The sequence below is a fragment of the Carassius carassius genome, chromosome 17, assembly GCF_963082965.1.
Source record: "Carassius carassius chromosome 17, fCarCar2.1, whole genome shotgun sequence".
NCBI classification, from domain to species: domain Eukaryota; kingdom Metazoa; phylum Chordata; class Actinopteri; order Cypriniformes; family Cyprinidae; genus Carassius; species Carassius carassius.
The window spans coordinates 4,351,519-4,375,093 of record NC_081771.1 but is presented as its reverse complement, the minus strand read 5'-3'; the positions used below and the strand labels follow the sequence as shown (position 1 = coordinate 4,375,093).

Sequence of the window (23,575 nt, the reverse complement as noted above, 5' to 3'; positions counted from 1 at the left end):
GATTTGATACTACTGTGCAAATTCTTCTTTGTTTGTAAAACAAATGCTGATATCACAGTATTAAAAAGGCATTGAGGTTTAACACGATTTGTGGTTTAAAAATCAAATAAAGCCCAAGCCGGCACAGCTTTATTGCAGAGAGAGGAAATTGTGCTCTCCTATCCCCTCGCAGTTCATTTGCAGTCATTCTCCACAAAATCAATTTTCAATTTCCTCCATGGGAAAGCACCTTGCTGCATGCGGCAACAGCCATGCTATTTGCGCTTCATTAGCCTAGCCCTACATTAGTTTTTTTTTTCTGTTAAGATTGTGTACTTTAAGAGCAATTCTGAAATTTTTCACAGCTAACGTTGCGTTACTTAAGTTAATGTCCACTGGGCGATGTTTTGCATGGGTTCTGAATTTCACTTAGTGCCAAAGCAATGTTAGCTAATGTTTTAGCCTAGAGTGCAATATAAAAGCATTTACCCCTATGTGTTCAGTGCCTTTAAAGGGCTGTTTATTAAAGGTGAGTATCAATGGCTGTGGCATGAATTGTTCTAATCTAATGTGCATTTGACATTTTGTACGATAAGAAAGCAAATAAACATGGTAAGTAAGTAGTGACTTAGGAGATGCTTTTATTGAAGTGACTTGCAGTATAATTATTAAATGCAGAAACTCAATAAAAGAAATGGTTGAAAGTTTGTATCACCTTGAGAACAATATCCATTAGCATTGCTCTCCGTGGCTCATATTTGATGAATGTCATGTAACTGATCACAATACAGTATGTGAAAACGCTTTGCAGCAGACTGCGAAAATAGCTGAATGTTTGCATATTTATATTTTTAATTTCCAATTATTGCAAAGAATGTATTTAGTCCAAATGCACAGCCTTTTTACTGGCTGTCAATAAAGAATCAGATATTTTGCAAGCATAATGGTGTAAATATATTCACCAGCTGGACCAGCCAAACCTGGCCTCCTGCTTGGACTGTTTTTATTCAGAAGAAAAGTCATAACTAAACTAATCCTCAATGGAAAAGGTGTTTAAATATTTCTTAATATTTTTATTGATATATTTCACATTGAATTACAATTATGGAGAAACAGTGAATTCCTCAGAGCTCTTTGACACTCTGTCAAGTCTGCTGTTGATAATTGCTCTGAAATAGGTGGGAAAAGGCTCTGGAAGACATTTGGTTTTCAGGAGGTAATTGAGAGTCTTTCTCTGTTCTAAGACACTGAATTGGCAAGAACAAAACTGCACAGATGAGTCCTGATAGTCTATTCAAGTGGGAACATGAAATGGCTTTAAAAAAGGTTATATTTCTGGTAAAGACAGAAGGCTACTTGTAGAAAGAAGAGTCATGTAAGCAATGTATTTAGAAGTCAGGCTGATTTGAATCAAATTAATTACATGATATGCTGATTAATTAGTCAAATCACAATTGCGTATGCAAATATTTGCAGAGAAAGAAATGAAATTAATTGAAAAAGATTACATTATTGTGGCTTATTCATTAAATATATATTACGAAAAGCTTTAAAAGATGATTTATTGTTTTATTTTCAATATCTGTTGGCTTTTTTCAGAGGTTTTGTACATCTTGAAATGCATATCCCCCTAAAAATGTTGGATTTTGTGACAGTAGTAGATAATAATAGTAAAGAAAAAAAAAAAAAAAAAAACCTAGACAGAAAATTTCAAATACAAAGCTGTTTGCTGTGAATGAAAGAAAGCAAGAGAGAGACATTGACAAAAATGTTCTGTAAATAATAAGAGATGCATGTACTTTTGCACGATTCCGTATGCTGGCATCCCTTGTTTTATTATTTTTATAGAGATAAATCAGCCTCTTTGAGCAGAACCTCTAGGCTGCATCATTTAGGTGCCGTTGGTACCACTTTGCTGTGGAAAGCAGCTTGTGGCAAAAGAAAGAGACAGAAGACAACAAAAGAGAAGTTCTTAATCCAGAGAAAGCCTGTTGTCTTGCTTTGGAGTGGAACAGAGTAAGACATTTTTGGCGCATTCTGGGGAAATGCTGCTACATTCTCAAACGCTGACTAAAATAAGCCTGCTGTGGTAGTGAAAGAGATGTTTCAAGTTTAACATAAGTGAAGATTTATCAACATTCATAGCAGAATTTTGATAACCATGGACACTCATTTTGGATGAATTTTCTGGTTCATCTTAATTAAAAAAATTGTGGTTGCAATAATGCACTTGGAAGTAAAAATGTGTGCCTAAGAATACAGAGGCATAAATATGTTTTTTTTCTTGGTAAGCCAGTAACTTGCTTCAAAACTTTGAACAGCTTTTTTGTTTGAGTCCTAGCAATGGCGCCTTTCTGGTTTTTTTGCCCTATCATGCAAGAGCAGTGGCGTAGCATCTGGGCATGCAGGGTGTGCACGTGCAACTGGCAAATTATTATTTTTTGCATATGGGCCTGGGACTGACTTGCTGTGGCTACTGGCTACGCCACTGTGCAAGAGCTGTCGGCTCCATGACATTGAAGTTGAAAGACTGGATGCAACTTTACCCAGACAAGGTCAGTAAGTGATTCTATCAAACTAGTCTGATGCTAACATTTATAATCCTTCCGTTTGAAAGGATATGTTTTTAATGTTTGTCGTCTGGCCCTGATTTTTTTTCTAAATGCCTTTCTGTAGACACTTGAAAGTATACACCCAGTGCATATGTCTTTATAATCTTCAGATATCAAATTTCCTTTAGATGAAAAAGAAAAAACTTGACTGATGCTTTAAAAATCCAGAACAAACAGAATCATTTCAGACATTACAGAAATACTGTAAATATAAACATCTTTTTTAAAAGGAAGGTTTTGGCTTCAGTTGCATTTAGTTACATTAGTTCCTTCCTCTTTATCCAAAGCACATTATGTTCAAATTTAACCAGCTGATATCTGAATAGCACAGTAAAGCAAAGTGTCTTTGTAAGAGCCTCAAAGGCCTCTGAATGTTAAGTGTACTAATTTAATTTGATAGATTTGTGGTTCGCTGGTACAATTAAAACCAAGTGATGTGCGCGACTAAAGATCCCAGCCTTTGTGAGCATTTTCAGGAGGATCAGAGAAGGCACAGGCTGATCTTGGACCTGTCAGCCGAGCTACGCCATCAGCATTTTTCATTTATCTTTAATGGGCTCTCGCTGACACAGGTCCTGTCAGATCTGACTTCTCAGCTCAGTATTAGCTCAGCCACACTGTTTCAAAGAGAAGCAGGACCTGGCGTGTTTGATCAGGCCTGTCAGTCTGTCAGTACACAAGTGATGCAGGGCTCGACCAGGAGCGAGTTCAGAAGATGTGAGAGGAGTCAGACCTTCACCAGCCTGACCAAGCGGAAATTCAGAAAAAACTCCATACAGTAGTGGACATCCCTATTTTTACCTGTTTTACCTGTCATACCTGTAGTTTTACAGCATATGATTATTTATGTGCCTTCTAGCAGTTTTTGACATAATTTATTTAGTAAATAAACACTGCATTAAAGATGCACTCGATGTGAGGAATATTCAGTAGTGAAATATTAGTAATTTAGATTTAGATTTTTTTTGAATGTATATTATTTATCCATTCATCCATCCATCCATAATAGCATGTCATGACCAGTCTAAAATTTCACTTGATTTGAATCAACAAAAATAACATTTCAATTGATGAAAAATGTATTGAGTGCAAAATTAAAGCCAAATGACAATTGACAATTTTCATATTAGTTTTTAAACATTTGAATATTTTAGACATTATATTCAACATTTGAACTACAAACTGGCCTATATTCACCAGCCAAATTTCGACCACTCAATAAGGTCAAGGGTTGGTTGGTTAACAATGGGCCAGTTATTCCCAGCTGGTTGTCATTTTATTATAATTTGTAAGGCTTTCATATCTGTTAGGATATGTATCATGCATCACAGGGGCGGTTTACACAATGACGTTTTCAGACAAAAATGGGAAACTTTTTATGTGTTTTGCCTGTTCGTTTACACGTGTAAACATCCAAAACGTGAATCTTTGAAAACGGTGACGTCATGCGCGTGCGTGGTGTGTGTTAGGTATGTAGACAGGCAAGTGCAAACAAACATACACAGCAATGGCGGAGTACATGGTACTGTTGTTGCTCAAGAGTTTGCTAACACTTCTTCAGCAAAGTGTGGATTTACTTCACCAATACCACAACTAACAGCAGAGACGCATCATATACAACATAGAATCGTCACTTCCCTACAGGTACTGTTTACTAACAAAGTGACAGCACCAACTACTGGCCTGGGATACGTAATACAGCATTTTTAGCCGTTTTCGTGGATATGTGTAAACACAAATCGTTTTGAAAACGCAAGAGAAACACCTTTCCATTTTTGACTACATCGTTGTCGTGTAAACGTAGCCTCAGAAATATTTCAACCTTGCAGTGTCACATAAACCTGTAATCACACACCCATCTCTGTTTGAAATCGTTTAGCGAACAAAAGCAAACAGTTAAACCATTTCACTTAAGCAATGGAACATAAACCTCACAAATACTCCCTTTCCAACTCAATCCCTAGGAGCCAACGAGTTGAATAATTTTCATGTTTCAGAATGCATTGTACAGCAGTTCCCAACAGCTCAATAACTGTTCAATCTTGCAAATTGCATCCAAAACGACTCTCTGTGGCTGGCGTTTCTTCTCGTAAATTCATTCAATCAGTGAAACCTTTAGCTGTCTTTATAGAATACTAATGAAATTCAACTTGTTATCATATAAATAAGAAACACAATGGCGACAGATCATAGGTGTTTGTCAATACATCAGTGCACGGCTGGAACATCACACTGCATGTTTCCTTGCTGCATAATCACCTTCTTCTTCAGCTCTTACTGCTCGGACAGTCTTCTGCCAGCTAATAAATATTTTGTTATGAAGCAAAAAGTTCAGGAACTTTGTAAAATAATCATTGGCATGCTGAAAAAAAGTGAGGGATGCCAGTCTCATGAAAATACATGAACCCATCACGTATCTTCTCCCAAGAATAAACTCTTCTTGTAGTGCCTGGGAGAATGGATGGTTTCCGAGCTGCTGTTGCCACATAAATCCTGTCTGACATTCATAATTTATTATTTGAAACCTAGCAGTTACAATTACAGCCTGGATAATGCCATTCTAAAAGTCTGCGTTCTTTCCTCAAAACCGTTGAAATTAGTTGTTAACCATATTTCAAACTCCAGTCATACTTTAAAGAACTTATACTACGGTTGTTTGAAAAAGTAGTAAGATGAAATACAAGCTACTAAAGAAACATTGTTAAATATATTGAAGCTAGGGAGATGAAGCTTACCTCTTTTTTTCTCCTGTGAAACAAAAGATGGGATATTATAGGACTCAAGTCATAAGAACTATTTATGGGGCTTAAAAGACTTTCTTTTGTCATGTTGTGAAGTTTTTTTCTCTCATTTTGTGTTCAACAGGAAAAATTGTGATGCAGTTTTGGATCGAAATGAGGGTGAGTAAATGAGTTGTATTTTTAGATGAACTATTATAACTATTCATTTAACTAAAAATGTCAAATACTCTTGTTTATGAACCACTTGATTTAAATGAACCGTCTGATTCAATAAATATGAGAATATGACAGTTTAGGAGAGTGAGTTATATGGTAAATTAATACTTTTATTCAACAAAGATAAATTCAATTGATCAACAATGGCTGTGCAGTAAATACATTTATGTTTATAAATACATACAATAGATTTCTGTTTCAAATAAATGCTGATCTTTTGACCTTTCTATTGTCCTGACTTTTGACCTGACCTGTGAATGTCATAGTTTCCACAAAAAATATTGATAATATAGATGATAATAAGAAATGATTCTTTAGCAGAGTTTAGAATGATTTCAGAAGGATCATGTGACACTGAAGACTGGACTAATGATGCTGAAAATTCAGCTTTGCATCACAGGAATAAATTACATTTTAAAATATATATTCAAATAGAAAACAGTTATTTTAAATTAAAGAACAAAAAAAAATCAGCCTTGGTTAGCATAAGAGACGTCTTTTAAAAACATAAAAAAATGTACCGACCCCATAACTTTTCAGTTATTAATGTAACTGTGTTTAGTAAGCAGCTTTGATTCATCAGCTGATTTTGCTCTTGTTTTTGTCTTCTACCCCTCTGGTTATGCAGTCGATCTTTGCTGCTGTTCTGGCGGTTCCCTTCATATTTATAACTTTTACGATTTCAAACCTCCACACGGAAACCAATAACAAATTCAGCAGGAGAAGCCCATGATTCAAGTCCCTTTAATATTTTCTTATTACCCGTAGCGCTGGGGTGTCAGTGCTTAGAGGCGAGGCACCACTCGTTCCCTGACCTGGTTTGATGAAGTCACAAAGGACAGTGGGTGGCAGCAACCTTGCTTACTCAACGACACTGTGATGAAACCCGGCCTCCGAAAGCATCAGCGACTGGCAGATTTAAATGACATCAGAGCAGAGCGTTACTCGACGGACGCACTGCTCATTTTTCAAGGGCAGTGATGTGTGATGAGGAGAAGAAGAAGTGTGAGGAATTGCAGTGCTAAGAACACAGGAGGGGAGGATGTAGAGTCTCCATCCTCAGGAGAACAGACCATCACCTCAGGTTCATGTGCTGCCGGTGTTTGTCATATTGAACTATATAAAGTTCAGACTCATAAAGAACATTGCTTATTAAAGCACCAAATTGGTTTTGGCAAGGAAATAAGGATACTAGCTATGTAAAAAAAAAAAACTGCTTAAGGAAATACAAATTAATGTGTGCCTTAAATGACTCTTTTAAATGCTGTGTTCTATTCAAAGTTGTATTACAGTGTAGAGTTTTCCGTTCAGTGCTCAAAAATGACGTAAAAATAAACAGTGTTAGGTCATTTGCTAGTCTTAAGGTAAAGGTGTTTAGGTAACTAATAAGTTAAGTACTAAACGATTAAAACTAAAACTAAAACTGAAGAAAAAATTAAAATTAAAAACTTAAAAGCATAAAAAAGAAAGGTTGTCTCGGCAACTAACTGAAATAAGTTAAAGAACTAAATTAAGTTTTATGCATTAAAATTATAAAAAAAAAAAACTAAACATAAAAATAACAAAAGTGCATAGCATTCAAATCTAAATTATGAATTTAAAATGTTAGAATTTTATTTGTTCATAATTAATAGATTTCATTTTGAAAATTAAAACTTAAAAGCTTATAAAAATTATTAATAAATAGCATAATAGCATATAAATAAAATCTCAGTGATTGTCATTTTCAAACCTTTTTTTTTTCTCACTAGAAAATTTGGTACAGCAAAAAGTTGTTAATGCTTTTCTGTTCTTCAACAAATCCACAATGATGAGATGTTTGCAAATATACAAAAGAAAAATGGCTAAATAATTAATTTGCCATATAGATGACTGTATATGTCATGGGTAGTGTATGGTCATCTGGCCATTAATGCAAAATAAACCCCATCAGGGTGATCTTGCTGAATGCATCCCTGCTATTACATGCTACTTATTAATTATTAAAACCAAAGTAAAATGACCTCAATATGTAAGAAGAGACTCTAGAGTAATACAAGAGACATAATATGGAGGAAACATTAAAATATGTAGTTTACCAAAATATATATTTAATAAAACAATGCAAAATTTAGTTTCATCCCCTTTTTAGGCTGCCGCAAAATGATGTGTGCATGAAGAGCTGTAATTTGATCTTCTTCGAACTTTAGGAGGCTAGAATTCCATCTAGTCACTTTGCAACCGTCAACCCTTCAACACAAACATTTCATCATCGTTTTTGGAGCACCACAAAACAAGCCGCGTGTATTTACACAATTAAATTAGCACGTCCATCTTCAAGAGGCAATTACTTAGGGAATGGTTACGTCTAGCAAAGTTGTTGCCTAATCATAGAAGATGCATCACGCCTCGCATCAGACGCTGACCTTCACAGTTGGCTTGCGTGACTTAAAATTAATCACAAAAGATTGTGTTCAAAGAAAATTGCTATCTTGTGGCACATGCAATTATCATGTTGCATAACCATTATCATAGTGACCTTATACAATGTGGTAAAATGCGGCTCTTGTCGGCTTTTATTGGAGATGTGAAAAGCTCGTCGCAGCCACCGTGTAATTGTGTGTATGCTTATACAATGTGCCTCATACACACTGGACCAAAGACTGTATATCGGGAAAGCACGAACCTTTGCAATTTTGCAAAATTACATTGTGCTTTTTGCTGTCTAACCCCTGTGACTGGCCCTGTTGGAGGAATAGCTAATAATGACAGAAAGGTACTGAGAAATGATACTATTAGAGAGAATCTGGGCCGTGCTGTTTAGAGTTATCCGAGCCGTCTGAGGAAGAGGGATTGGAGCTTGGCTTTGAATTGCCTGGACATGTGTGATTGGCAATCAGACCTGGTCCAGCTGTCTCTTTTGTTGTAATGTCTGTAATGTGGGTTCAAGCCAAGGTGTTGTTGCCCAGAGGCTTCAGTAATATGATGATGATGATCAACTTTATTCTGCAGTGAGCTGGATACAAGAACATCGGCCTTGCTACAGTGATTGTCTGTATTTACAGCATCCCTACATTGTCTATTCCGATGATCTTATCCAGTAATGTCCAGTGCTGGGGGAGCAAAACTTTAGGGTCGGTAAGATTTTCTATTGTTTTTGAAAGAAGTCGCTTGTGCTCACTGTGGCTACATTTATGGTATCAAAAATACAGTAAAAACTGTAATATTGTGAAATATTTTTACAATTTAAAATAACTGTAGATGTCTTTTCTGTTTTTGATTATTTAGGATCTTTTTACATTTGATCAATTAACTACGTCCTAATTGAATATTAGCATTTATTTCTTAAAAAAAACTGACTCAATACTTTTAAATGGTTGCGCATAATTGTGTAATTACAAAATACGTATTTTGTAATTTTGGCTAGTTCATTATGACTAAAACCAGTTCCAGTTTGAACATACTCAAAGAGATTTTACTTGACTTTTTTTGTGTTTTGCTTCAAATAAAAATCCAACACTGCTTTTATTTAGTTATTTAGTTTCTTAACATCAGCTAGCACACAACAACATTTTCTTTATCCAGCTTTGTCCTGTTTTTGAGCCATTTCTAACCTGTCTTTTTCTAGTTTATTTTCTCTCTCCGTCACCTTCAATCTACTGTACAATCTACTGTCTCTCCTACTCTCCTTTTGTCCCATGTGGCCTCTCCTTACCCAGCCTGCCCCAGTCTGTCACTCTCAGGAACCAATAGCATCTGAAATATTCCCCTCGCTCTCTCTCTCTCTCTTCCCTCCTCGTGGCTGTTTCTGAATCCGCTGGCTGACCTCCACTTGTATCAGAATCTGCCACCATCTGCAAGGCCTGCAGCCTCTCAGTCCTACAGTCATGCGCCGCCTACCTCTGAGCGTCTCCAAACAGCCCTGACTGTCTGCCAAGAATCTCCGCCAACGCCAGAGCCTGACAGACAGGGGCACCTCCATCTCTCTGACCGCCTTCCCTGCTTTCAAGGTCGGAGAGAGGGGAAAAATCTCTGTACTTGACCCAAATTGCTTGCCATCTCGTGCCACTCGGCGTAATGTTGCCATTATGTGCCAAATGGGTAACCTTGACAAATTAAATGTGTAATTCCCAGTGGATGCGTGCTTCCTTGTTGCGAGCCCAGATTTAGAATTGAATTTGAAATGACTGACATTAAGGGATTGGCAGAGGGAGGATTCCAAAGTGTCTTACAAATGACTCTGAACACATTGCCATTCATAAAGTCGTTTTACAGGCTGTCTAATGAATTCTACTCTGTCATGGCTTTAACTGTAAGTCCTAATGCGTTTTTATAGTGCTTTTTCAAAAAAAAAAAAAAAATATATATATATATATATATATATATATATATATATATATATATATATATATATATATATATATAAATTAACCTAACGTATTAAACATTGGGGTGCAACTCCTCCACATTGTTCTCTGGTTAAGAACTTCAAAATAATAAGGTGGAATATTAAAAGCAAGCAAGCAGCCAGAACACACTAGAACTGTGGAAACCAGTAACTGTTGATCTGATTTTGGTTTAGTGTACTGAATGACAGACACAGGTGATATAATCATACTAACTGGATCATTGCCGGGGCATTTGTGTTCATGTCACGACCATCAGTTCATTATACTGGATAAGGTTGCAGTCTGTGCCAACCAGCCCGGCTCTTGTCTCATGCCATCATGTCAAGTCATAAGTGTTTTAGTTTTTATCCTTTTTATGGTTTGGCAATAAGTAACTTATACTCAGCAATGCTGAATTTATTTGATCACAATTACAACGTACAAATTGTAAAATTGAGAAAAATTATTACAGTTTAAAATAACTATTTTGTATTTGAATATATTTTAAAATGTCATTTATTCCTGTGATGCAAAGCTGAATTTTCAGCATCATTCCTCCAGTCTTCAGTGTCACATGATCTCTCAGAAATCATTCTTATATGCAGATTTACTGCTCAAGAAACATTTCTGATTATCAGTGTTGAAAACAGCGTTGGTGCTTTATATTGTGGAAACTGTGATATGTTTTTATTCTTTGATAATAGAAAGTTAAAAATAAAACAGCAGTATTTATTTGAAACTAAAACATATGTTTTATGTAAAGTGTTTACAGTCACTTTTAATCAAGTGAATACATTCTTGCTAAATAAAAGCATTAATTTATTTAAAGAAAAAAAAAAAAAAAAAAAAAAAAAAAATATATATATATATATATATATATATATATATATATATATATGTTCAGACAGATAAGCATCATTACATTCAGATTTTAAATAAATAAATTTTTAAAGGAAGCTGATCTTTCCATGCAGTCTTAAAGCAATCACCTCACAGATATGTACTCACATCTGAACTGACATACTATCATCTTGTTAAAGGTTCATTCAGTTGTGATCATTTAGTAAATTTTTCTTCATCTGTCAGTCCAGTAATCTATAATTAAAGCAACACAGTGCAATCAACCGCAATTCCACATTTTCAATGAGATCAAAGCATCAATTTCTTGATGTTCCCCAGCCTCCCCGAGCGGCTCACACAGCAGTGCAGTCCAATCTTCTGACAGCCTTGGGTGAGCTTTACTTTGACTGATACCACTGGCAGCAGCTCTCCATAGATTCCTCACATATACCACAGGTGTAAAATAATAATGTTTATAAACAGTGTTAATAATTCATCAGTGCTGACCTGCCTCGCAATGGCCTTGCTGTGAGAAGGGGATTAATAATTTGTGGATGTGAGAGAAAAGCCTGCCGGTGGACAGAATTGACTGACAAATGCTATGAAATGATCGCTGTGACAGACAGGCCGAAGAACCAGGCCACTTCAACCTTCTAGTGATGGAGCAACCACCATTACAGCAGCCCATGGCTGTAGCGCTGCATTTTTAACCTCTTTGGAGCCTTGGAAAAGGACTGAAACTAGATTTTTTCTTTTTTATATAGTTTCAAAGAACAAAAATTACAAATTCTCAAAGGCAAATAGCCATAATAATTTTTTAACACATGCATACTGTATAGTCTTTTTCATGTTTTATAAAGAAGTCTCTTATGCTCACCACCGTTTATTTGACTTGTTTTGTAGTAATAATTACTGTAATTTCTTATATATATAAAGGTCAAAAGAACAGAGTTTTCAGTAAACAAAATTTACTAAACTTAGAGAAATAGTTTAGGGGAGAGCAGGGGCGAAAGTACAATTTTTAAAAAAAACATCATTTTAAAAGATAATGTTGTAGACAGAGATATATTTCTGCTATGGTCAGTAACTCATAAGTGTGGTCTATCAATACCAGGTGGTATTTTGTAGAAATGTAGAAAGGCTTCAGTCCATCCATCCATCCATCTTCTTCCGCTTATCCGGGGCCGGGTCGCGGGGACAGCAGTCTAAGCAGAGAACCTCAGACTTCCCTCTCCCTAGACACTTCCTCCAGCACTTCTGGGGGGACACCGAGGCGTTCCCAGGCCAGCCGGGGGACATAGTCTCTCCAGCGTGTCCTAGGTCTTCCCCGGGGCCTCCTCCCAGTGGGACGCGCCCGGAACACCTTCCCGGGAAGGCGTCCAGGAGGCATCCGGAACAGATGCCCGAGCCACCTCAGCTGACCCCTCTCGATGTGGAGGAGCAGCGGCTCTACTCTGAGCTCCTCCCGGGTGACTGAGCTTCTCACCCTATCTCTAAGGGATCGCCCAGCCACCCTGCGGAGAAAGCTCATTTCGGCCTGTATCCGGGATCTTGTCCTTTCGGTCATGACCCAAAGCTCATGACCATAGGTGAGAGTAGGAATGTAGATTGACCGGTAAATCGAGAGCTTTGCCTTGCGGCTCAGCTCTTTCTTCACCACGACAGACCGGTACATCGACCGCATTACTGCAGAAGCTGCACCGATCCGTCTGTCAATCTCCCGTTCCATCCTTCCCTCACTCGTGAACAAGACCCCAAGATACTTAAACTCCTCCACTTGAGGCAGGAACTCTCCACCAACCTGAAGTGGGCGAGCCACCCTTTTCCATCTGAGGACCATGGCCTCGGATTTGGAGGTGCTGATTCTCATCCCAGCCGCTTCACACTCAGCTGCAAACCGTCCCAGTGCATGCTGAAGGTGCTGGCTTGATGAGGCCAACACGACAACGAAAACGAAATCGTGTTGTCACCAAACCTGACCCCCTCCGGCCCCTGGCTGCGCCTAGAAATTCTGTCCATAAAAATCATGAACAGAACCGGCGACAAAGGGCAGCCCTGCCGGAGTCCAACACGCACCGGGAACAAGTCTGACTTATTGCTGGCAATACGAACCAAGCTCCTGCTCCGGTTGTACAGGGACCGGATAGCCCTTAGCAAAGGGCCCCGGACCCCATACTCCCGGAGCACCCTCCACAGGCCGCCGCGAGGGACACAGTCGAATGCCTTCTCAAAATCCACAAAGCACATGTGGACTGGTTGGGCAAACTCCCATGAACCCTCCAGCACCCTGTAGAGGGTATAGAGCTGGTCCAGTGTTCCACGGCCTGGGCGAAAACCACACTGTTCCTCCTGAATCCGAGGTTCTACTATCTGCCGGATTCTCCTCTCCAGTACCCTGGCATAGACTTTCCCAGGGAGGCTGAGAAGTGTGATCCCCCTGTAGTTGGAACACACCCTCCGGTCCCCCTTCTTAAAAAGAGGGACCACCACCCCGGTCTGCCATGCCAGAGGCACCGTCCCCAACTGCCACGCGATGCTGCAGAGGCGTGTCAGCCAAGACAGCCCCACAACATCCAGAGACTTGAGGTACTCAGGGCGGATCTCATCCACCCCTGGTGCCTTGCCACCGAGGAGTTTCTTGACTACCTCGTTGACTTCAGCTTGGGTGATGGACGAGTCCACATCTGAGCCCTCAGCCTCTGCTTCCTCAATGGAAGACGTGACAGCGGGATTGAGGAGATCCTCGAAGTATTCCTTCCACCGTCCAACGACATCCCCAGTTGAGGTCAACCGCTCCCCACCTCTACTGTAAACAGCGTTGATAGGGCACTGCTTCCCTCTCCTGAGGCGCCGGACGGTTTGCCAGAATCTCTTCGAGGCTGACCGATAGTCCTTCTCCATGGCCTCACCGAACTCCTCCCAGGCCCGAGTTTTTGCCTCCACAACCACCCGGGCTGCAGTCCGCTTGGCCTGCCGGTACCTGTCAGCTGCCTCAGGAGTCCCACAAGCCAACCAGGCCCGATAGGACTCCTTCTTCAGCTTGACGGCATCCCTTACTTCCGGTGTCCACCACCGGGTTCGGGGATTGCCGCCCCGACAGACACCAGAGACCTTACGGCCACAGTTCCGAGTGGCCGCTTCGATAATGGAGGTGGAGAACATGGTCCACTCAGACTCAATATCTCCAGCCTCCCTCGGGATCCGGTCGAAGCTCTGCCGGAGGTGGGAGTTGAAGATCTCTCTGAGAGGAGACTCGGCCAAATGTTCCCAGCAGACCCTCACAGTACGTTTGGGTCTGCCGAGTCTGTCCAGCTTCCTCCCCCGCCATCGGATCCAACTCACCACCAGGTGGTGATCAGTTGACAGCTCCGCCCCTCTCTTCACCTGAGTGTCCAAGACATACGGCCGGAGGTCAGATGAAATGACCACAAAGTCGATCAAAGGCTTCAGTATAATTTCAATTTGAACATAAGTTGCACATTGTTACTTTTGACCCCATCGGTTGGGACGAAAGTAACACACAGGTGGGTTAAAAGTAACACAACAATATAAGCTAGATTTATTTTCTGTTACTCTTATTTTTATTAAGTATACCTGACTATGACCTTGTTAAAATTATTAAATTACATATTTATATTTTTATTTTAAATTTAAGTTTCATCAAATGTCTCAAAACCCGACTGTACAAACTTTATTTATTATTATTATTTTTTTATTTCAGTGTATTTTTATAAAACATTTTTTCAACAGAATGAACAATATAATAATTAAATTACATTGGCATAATATAAATTCTAAACATAATGTAACAGTAGGCCTATTCATGTTTCCATCCAGTTGTTTTTATGCATAAATTCAAAATGTGCATTAAAACATCTGGAAACACTGCAAATTCATAGCTGGAGATGTAAAAGCTAAGGTATGGCTAAAACCTAAATATAACTAAGGTAAATGCGAGGTAGGAGCTGCCCAGATGTTCCTCTATGTCCAGAAACGCTCTTTCATTAACATCTGGATAAAACCAGACCACTGTTTGTCTTTCTGACCCTCACTCAGACATATTATTTTGGTATAATATCACATAAACATTTTAATAAATGATGCAAGAGACAGAAATTCACAGAATAGCATGTACCGGAAGAAAATAAATACTTCTTGTCACTGTAGCGGGACAAAAGTAACAACTGTTACTTTCGTCCCGACAGGAACTCCTGGCATTTAAACCTGATTTACTTTTATACTAAAAAACTTTGCTTTATACTAATGCAAACTTTAGGATGTGTTAAAGCACTAAATAACCTGTAGATTGATCATTACTGTGACACATGAAACAAAAAAAACAACACAACTAATTAAAAAAAATTACCGCTTCAATAATTTACTTTTTGTACTCGAAAACAGTTTTACCGACCTAACTGCGGGAAATGATGAGGAAATCACGTGATATTTCTCAGCTCCATCAAGGATTGAATGCTGAATATACCGTCGTAGCTGGGAATGCAAATGCAGTAATAGGCTCTGAGAAAATCGCTTTGTAACTTTTGTCCCACGTTACTTTCGACCCAGCTCTCCCCTAAGTCTGGTCTGCATCATCTCCGATTCCTTTTTAGGCAAGGCAAGTTTATTTATATAGCACATTTTGTACAAAATTTTAATTTATAGTGCTTTACATAAAAGAAAGTAAAATATTTGTGAAAAAGAAAAAAAAATATAATAATAATCACAAAAATAAGGTGTGCTTGTTTCTCTTGGTGCTGTGAAATTAGCATTTAAGCACTAACACTACAAGCTTTTCTGTTTGAAGAACAATCTTTGCGTTTTCCCTTGAACAAGCTTTTCCAGCACATGAAGGAGCATAATTGCTGTGTTGTTTGTGAAATAGCAAGAAGAATCATAATGGTTAGTCCACAATACAACGGATGCTTCACCTATTAGCCCACGCGACATGCTAACAACACAGTGTTTATTCAAGGATTACATCTCAAAACACATTTTTGTCCAGAGGTTAATTTTAAATTCTTGTCAAAATTACTTTTTCAAGAGTAATTCAGCTCCTACTGAGCCCTTGTGGAAAATGAGGACAATTACTTTAGTGTGAAAATTACCCATTAGCCATTGCTAATTTGAATACAGTGGCTTTACTATACCTTTTAGTAAGTTTGTCCTTAATGCTTTTCATTAAGACATAGAAGACATAGTAACTGAAGTTATAAACTAGAGCAAGTCGTTGTGCTGTTTTCCATCAGACATTCCCTTCTCGTATATACTGTATATGACATCAAAGCCCGCGGCGGCAGGTTATTTCTGTACTTGGCAGTCTGGAGTGGATCTCAGAAGACTCGTCTGTCTTATACGAGTCTCTGCTGCAGCCTGGGCCTTGACTACTTAAAGAAGCACCTTCACCCTTTTGAGTTCTCATTGTCTTTGATGTTGGTCTTGTACAGGTGGGCATGAGGGCCGAGGAGATGAACAAAGAATACTGAGAGCACGGCCCATGTAATGGCCTTGTGTCTATCAAAACTTTCAATATATATTTCTTTGTGTTTTAAATTGTTTTTTTTTTTATCTTGACTTTGTTAGATATTTTTAAGTGGTACATTATACATAATATGCAAATGTTATAAACAGCAGTGTTGCCTTTTGTCATTGTCATAATGCATTGTTTTCGATTTGTCTAGAAATATTGTCTTTTTTTATGTTCTCAAAAACATTATTTACACAATGTTAACTTTTTTAGTTGGACATTCGTGAGATTTTTTTAAATGTCACTACTTGTTTTAAAACATGTTTAGTTTGCATTGAGAAAACATTCATATAACCAAAATAAATAAATTAATTAATTGAATTAAAATTAAATAAAAACATTGACATTTTGAACATTTCTGATAACATTCAGAAATAAGATTTTCATAAATTAATGGGAACGTTAGCAAAACATTGTTAGAAAACATATTTTGTTAGCATGGAATCAAAGTCAAATCAAGCCAAGTCACCTTTATTTATATAGTGCTTTTAACAATACAGATAGTGTCAAAGCAGCTTTACAGTATTAAACAGGAAAATAGTGTGTCAATAATGTAAAAGGACAACAGTAAACACTACATTTTCAGTTAAAGGCAGTTTATCATTGAATTCAATGATGTCTTCCTCCATAAAGTCATTACTGCTGTGCTGTTGGGAAACGTCAACACCTGTTGATGCATTATTTTTCATTAATTTAGCCACTATATTGAATAAATACATGGGGTTATGTTTGTTTACTTCCAAAAGAGACTAAAAGTAATCAGATCTTGCAGTTTTAATGCTTTTCTGTAGGGGAGGGTACCTCCCTGCCATCAGAGATGTATAGTAACGAAGTAGAACTACTTCACTACTGTACTTAAGTACTAAAAGGCGGTATCTGTACTTTACTAGAGTATTATTTTTTTCTCCTACTTCCACTTTTACTTCAGTACATATTTTCGATGAGTTTAATACTTTTACTCCGATATTTTTTTTATGTGCTGTATCGTTACTCGTTACAATTATAAAAAATGTTACGAATCATTCCATTACAAACAGAACTGTAGATGGCAGGTTTGATGAAGCTGGCACATCATTGAGCGAATCAAGCGGTTGAGAAGACTGCGCGTGCTATGGTGCTGACTGAACTGCTGTGAAGAGAGAGATGAACACCGAGCCGAGCCAGATAATGACTTAGATAATGACCAGATAATGAACAGGTTGCATCGGTTTTCGAATCACCGGTAGTTCTTTCTGACAGTTCGATTCAATGAACCAGTTGAAGAAAACAGTTCACCGGTTCTTTTGCGCTCGACGTAATGGCGTCATTGGCGTTGACTGCAAGCCTTCGGTTTACCTGGGCTCATAACATTAGCACAGAATCAGTTCAGAATCTATCACCAAAAGAATCAGCTCGGTTCAGACGCTCTGTGTGTCGGTTTGCTTTCACGCTGAATCACACATGCGCAGTATCATCAGCTCCTCGGTTCTCGAATCGGACGCGTCTGACAGAAACGGTTCTTGACCACTGATCTATAATATAAGTTATATATATAGATCAGTGTTCTTGACTCGTGAACGAGTCAGTCTGTTGTTCGTTATCTGCTTCGGCTCGGTGTTCATCTTCAGTTCTCTCTTCACCTCAGTTCAGTCAGTGTACTGTTTGAGTAAATGAATTACTCCGGGATATTGGTTTGTTTGAACTCAGAGGGAGTGTCAGCCACATTAAACAAGTTAACAGCTTAAGTCATTTGTGGATTAATGCATATTGGAGATGCGAACAGTTTAAAACAATTCAGTTCGATTTGGTGAACTGGTTCAAAAAGATCCGGTTACATCGAATGATTCGTTCGCGAACCGGATATCACAAACTGCTTTGTTTTGGACTGACTTACAACAGACACGGAAGAGTAGACAATGCTGAATAAAGTCGTAGTTTTTGCTATTTTTGGACCAAAATGTATTTTCGATGCTTTAAAAAATTCTAACTGACCCTATGATGTCACATGGACTACTTTGATGATGTTTTTCTTACCTTTCTGGACATGGACAGTATACCGTACACACAGCTTCAATGGAGGGACTGAGAGCTCTCGGACTAAATCTAAAATATCTTAAACTCTGTTCCAAAAATAAACGGAGGTCTTACGGCTTTGAAACAACATGAGGGTAAGTTATTAATGACATAATTTTGCAAATTGGGCGAACTAACCCTTTAATCTGTTTTTTGTTTACAAAAAGTTACAGTCAAAGGAATTGTGATTGTCCTTTAGGTTAATCATTTGAAATAGTAAAAACAATATGTTCATACTTTTGACTACTTTCTTTAATAACTACATAACACAATACTTGTACTTTTACTTTCAGTACTTGAGTAGTAAATTTTCAAATAGACTACTTGCAATACTTAAGTACAAAAAATGTTGAATACTTAAGTACTTCTACTTAAGTGTGGTGCTTAAAGAGCACTTCAACTTCTACTCAAGTAATTTTTTTGATAGAGCACTTGTACTTTTACTCAAGTCTGGGTCTCTAGTACTTTATATATCTCTGCCTGCCATGCAGTACGAAATACCTGTAGTTTTGTTTTCCTCCAGCTGCGCTCCATTCTTCGGGCTGTTCTCTTTAGGGTGTGAGTGTGCTTATTATACCACGGTGTCAGACAGTTTTTCTTAATCTTCCTTAAGTGTAAAGGAGCAACTGTATATAAAATGCTAAAAAATTAGAGAGTCCATAGTTTATGTTACATCATCAATTTGTTATGAGCTATTGGATATGCTGAGGACTAGAGATAGATCAGTAATATTACTTCAAATAAGCCTTTTGTGGTAGAAATGATGGTTATACCATACTTGTAACAAGGAGTAGAATTTACGGTTTTAGCTATATGGAGTTTACACAAAACTAGATAGAGGGCACTTGTGGCCTACTGGTTGTAGCCTAGTTGGCTGCCCACTGCTCCGTGTGTGTGTTCACGGTGTGTGTGCGCGCGTATGTTTGTTCACTGCATCACTGCAGTGTGTGTGCACTTGGATGGGTTAAATGCAGAGCACAAATTCCAACTATAGGACACCATTCTGAATAAAAGAACCAATCACTAATTAGTAAAGTCGTCACATTCTTGTAGCTGTCGTTAGAAGTTCTCCTTGCTATAAAAACAATCAGTGTCCTGAGACACGTTTAAGACTGCACATGCTTATTCACTGGTCTAGCCTGAAAAATCTGCTATTTGAGCATAAAAAAATGAAATTTAACCGTAAACTCAGTCAACAGCTTTAAAGAATTTAATATTTCCCCTTTCAAAGAAATAGGAACTGCACTTGCATGACTGGAATAGTTCAATGATGGCTGCTGAGTGAAATGACTTGCCTTAAAGGGACTTTTGTGGTGTGCTGCAGTACGAAATTTCAAATGAAATGATTAAATGAAAGGAAATCCTGAAATGTTTAGGCACAAATGGCACCGTTTTGTCAGAATGACCCCATAACAGTTTAGTGTCCTCAGTGTCTGTAGGACTCTAAAGTGATGCAGATGCTCAGCTGTCATTACTAGAGGCAGATGGATCGTAAGTGAAATGACAAACAGAAATTCAGTGCTTCAGGAAAGTTGCTGTTCAACATTTTGGTCCCTTTATTAATGTTATCACAATTCCAAGCAACAGAACCACCATGGTCATGAAATCACCAGCTCTATATACCACTTTGCTAGACAAATAAATGATAAATAATCATTGAAAATAATTAAAAATACAATAAGTGGAGTAAATCATAAAAGCAGGCAGTGAATTCATGAAAATTAAAAAACAGTTCCCAAAAAAATAAAAATAAAAAAAGAGTAAGTGCCGTAACCTTGTGTGATGGCTGGTTTTCAGTGAAACATTCATATATTCTTCTAAAAAATACAGTTCAGAAGCTCAGAAACAGATATCACAGTCATATCACAGTTTTCGTGCAAAACTCTTGGATTTACAATTAAATTCACTAGCTTTTATTACACTGAAAAATGCAGAAGCCCAGATTCAGAAAGCTTGAGGAGTTTGAATAGGTTCTCATCCAAACTGGGGTTTAGAAAAGAGTCGCGGCATTGTTCATGATATGCAATTTGTCTGTAGTTTGGTGGTAGTCCTTCTATTTAATGTGAGAAATTGGCACTTCAAATCAAATGATGAAACAGGATTACAAATACATACCAATACTTTGGGGGTGAATCTCACAAAGAAATGCCCAAAACATATTTAATTTGTATGTATTTATTTATTTATTTTCTAAGGAGCCACACACATGACATGCAAGAAAAAATAAATACATTGTGTGCACAATTTACTAATTTGTTCCCTCAGTATACTAAAATGTGCACACAATTACTATTTTGTTCCCTCGATTAGTTAATTTGTTCCCTTCATTTGCTAAATCATGTGCCCACTTTACTAATTCATTCTCTTGATTTATAAATCGTGTTCAGGATTTAGCAAATCGAGGAAACTAATTAGTAAATCATGCGCACAATTTATAAATTGAGGGAACGAAATAGTAAATCGTGCACACAATTTAGCCTAATATTTTTTTCTGCATGCCATGTGTGGGGCTCCGTAATTTTCAATTAAGCAAACAAAGCTTTTTAAGTGATTACTATCATATTCTTGAAAAAAAATTTCTTGCGTTACAATTAACAATTAAGCAATTACTGGTCCGAAAATAGCCTCCATTCTCATGATGCTAAGTATAATTTCTCATTATACAACAGTATATAATTATTTGTGAGATTCACCCTTGGAGGTAACAGACATATAAAGTGCAAATAACAAACAGAAAATACTTTAGATATATATTTAATCTTTAACATTCACCGCCTACATCAAGAAACCAAAACCGAAATGGCAACATCTATTTTTAGAAAGAACAAACACTAAAAGAAAAGACAGAACGGCAATAGAACAAATATTACCCAAAACGTACAACCTTTGAAATATCTTTACGTTGGTCTGTAGGCGTGCGGCGCATGTGTATGAGAAAGCAAGCATAGTGAAAACGTACCAAAGGGAGGAACCACAAAAATCATCAGATTAACAAAAATATCCTTCCTCACATTTCTCTGCAAATACGCTTAAGCTTTGTTTTGATATTTTTGATTTTCTTTAAATCTGTACAGAGCTCAGGGAAAGTCTATTTGGTTATTCCCAGCTGGCATGTAGAAAGAAGCATTTGTTTTTTCAACGTTGTTCTTTACATTGAAAGGTAACATTCACGGCGTATAGCTAAAAAGGAATAGGACTGTACAAGATCACTTCACGGTCCAGGATACACGCTCTTATGCTGGACATTGACAGAAGAAGAAAGAAATGGCAAATAACGTTTTGTTTTATTTATACAGTATTTTACAGCGAAGGGTTGAACTTTAGTTTCCTGTTCTCATCACAGAAGCTCAGAGGAATGAGATGAGATGTCATTCTGAGGAAGCAGAGAAGATTGCTTTGCTTGTTTTTCTCCCTTCGTCACCTTTCCAACGTTCAGAAGGCATTCAAGCTCTCCAGAGCCACCTCATAACAGAATTTGTACTGCTCCTAAACAAAAACAGAAGCAATAGCAACAATGCATTAGCAGTTCAAAGGCAGACGTCACTCAGGGGAGATTTCCCTATAACCCCTGCATTAATAATGCAACCCCATCATTATACAGTCACTTTTATTAGAGGAAAACATCTGCTTATAATAGAGAAAGAGTCTCATCAGCCGTCTAGATGTCAGAGGGTTCCTGCGCCTTGCCTAGGTGTGTATGGCCATTACTGTCATTTTTATAATGCAACTTTTATTAAGTTTATTAACATTATGTTTGTTATAATGTCATGTTCATATTTGCAAGCATAAATAGCAATGTCTAGCTCATGGTTATGAATTATAAATAAGTAGGAATCTAACAGAGAAATACAAAAATACAAAAAAAGACTGCACTCACAAATAGAAACTTCTAGCTGATTAAATGTTTTTTTTTTTTAAGTGAGTGCAAATAAAGAAATCACTGAATAAATTTTTAATGAATTTATTAATAGATACATTTCTATTCCAGACTAACGGCCAATGGTAACCTGATGTTAGTCCTATTTTGGTCCAGCATCATATCAGTTGCGCAGCTGTGGAGTTTTTCTCCAGCTGAGTGAGATGTTTGGAGTGCATTCGGAGGACAGATTTCTAATTGCACCTGCAACAGCCTCCTATTACACTCAAGACATTCTCTCAGAATTGTAGAAAGTGCAGCTGTGTGTCTCAGGGGTTTGAGGTGAACGAGTAATTACACTCCTTTTCTGTCTCAGAGTGATGAAGAGCGGCAGACACGCTGCCGAGACTCAAGGAACTGTTGCTTCAAGTGGAATCATTAAGACCACCAACAAAATTCCTGAAGATAGTGAGTATCTGAATATGTTAGCACTGAACAGCCTTCAACGATGAGGATGGAATCAGATGGTGGTAAACAAAAAATAAAATGTTCCCCCTAGAGGAGATTTGAAATGATATCTGTAAATGACTAGCTAACAAGTGGCAATGTGTGTTAATGTGTGTGATGTAACTAAAGCCAATTGATTAATATTATTATTTTAACCTTGTTTAAGGACTATTTAACCTTCCTATTTCCTCCATAATTTGAATACTGAAAAGAAAAATGAATTAACAGGATCTTTAATTTTACAAATAGCTGACTGATAGTTACTAACAAAAAGTAACTTTGTGGAAGCTATATCATTTATAAATTTAGATATTAATAAGATTACATGATTCAGCTAAAAAGGTTATTAATATTATATATATATATTTTATTAAAGTATCAAAAAATACATTAATACCTTTATTTGCACTGCTGTTCAAAAGTTTGAGGTTGGTAATATTTTTTTTCTTCTGCTCACCAGGGCTACAATTATTTGATAAAAAAAATATGTAGTAAAAAAAAAAAAAATTACAATTTAAAATAACTATCTGAATATATTTTAAAATGTAATTTAATGAATTTTCAGCATCTTTACTCCAGTCTTCAGTGTTTCAAGATCTTTCAGAAATCCATCTAATATTCTGATTAAACTTATTCTGATTATTATATAAAAATTTCATATTATGTAATATTTTTGTGGAAATATGACAGTTTATTTTTCAGAATTCTTTGATGAATAAAAGGTTCGGTAACACTTTAGTATAGGGACAATTTCTTACTATTAACTAGTAAAAATAAAGACATGACTAGACATGACATGAAAATAAAGTGTGAACAAAAGTTCAAATTAAGAGAATTTATTTGAAATAAATCCATTATAACATTCTCTTTACTGTCACTTT

General features: G+C 37.3%; 1 protein-coding gene across 9 annotated transcripts in view; it reads right to left on the bottom strand.

Annotated features, from left to right (window-relative positions):
• Positions 1-19,863: 19,863 nt before the first annotated feature.
• Positions 19,864-23,575, bottom strand: part of LOC132160797 (receptor-type tyrosine-protein phosphatase T) — a 236,362-nt gene continuing 232,650 nt past the window's right edge. For all 9 annotated transcript variants that reach the window (XM_059570487.1, XM_059570489.1, XM_059570490.1 and 6 more), the window contains one exon: positions 19,864-21,817. In XM_059570487.1, the coding sequence (XP_059426470.1) occupies positions 21,764-21,817 (54 nt within the window). In that variant the 3' untranslated portion in view covers positions 19,864-21,763. The remainder of the gene's footprint in view (positions 21,818-23,575) is intronic.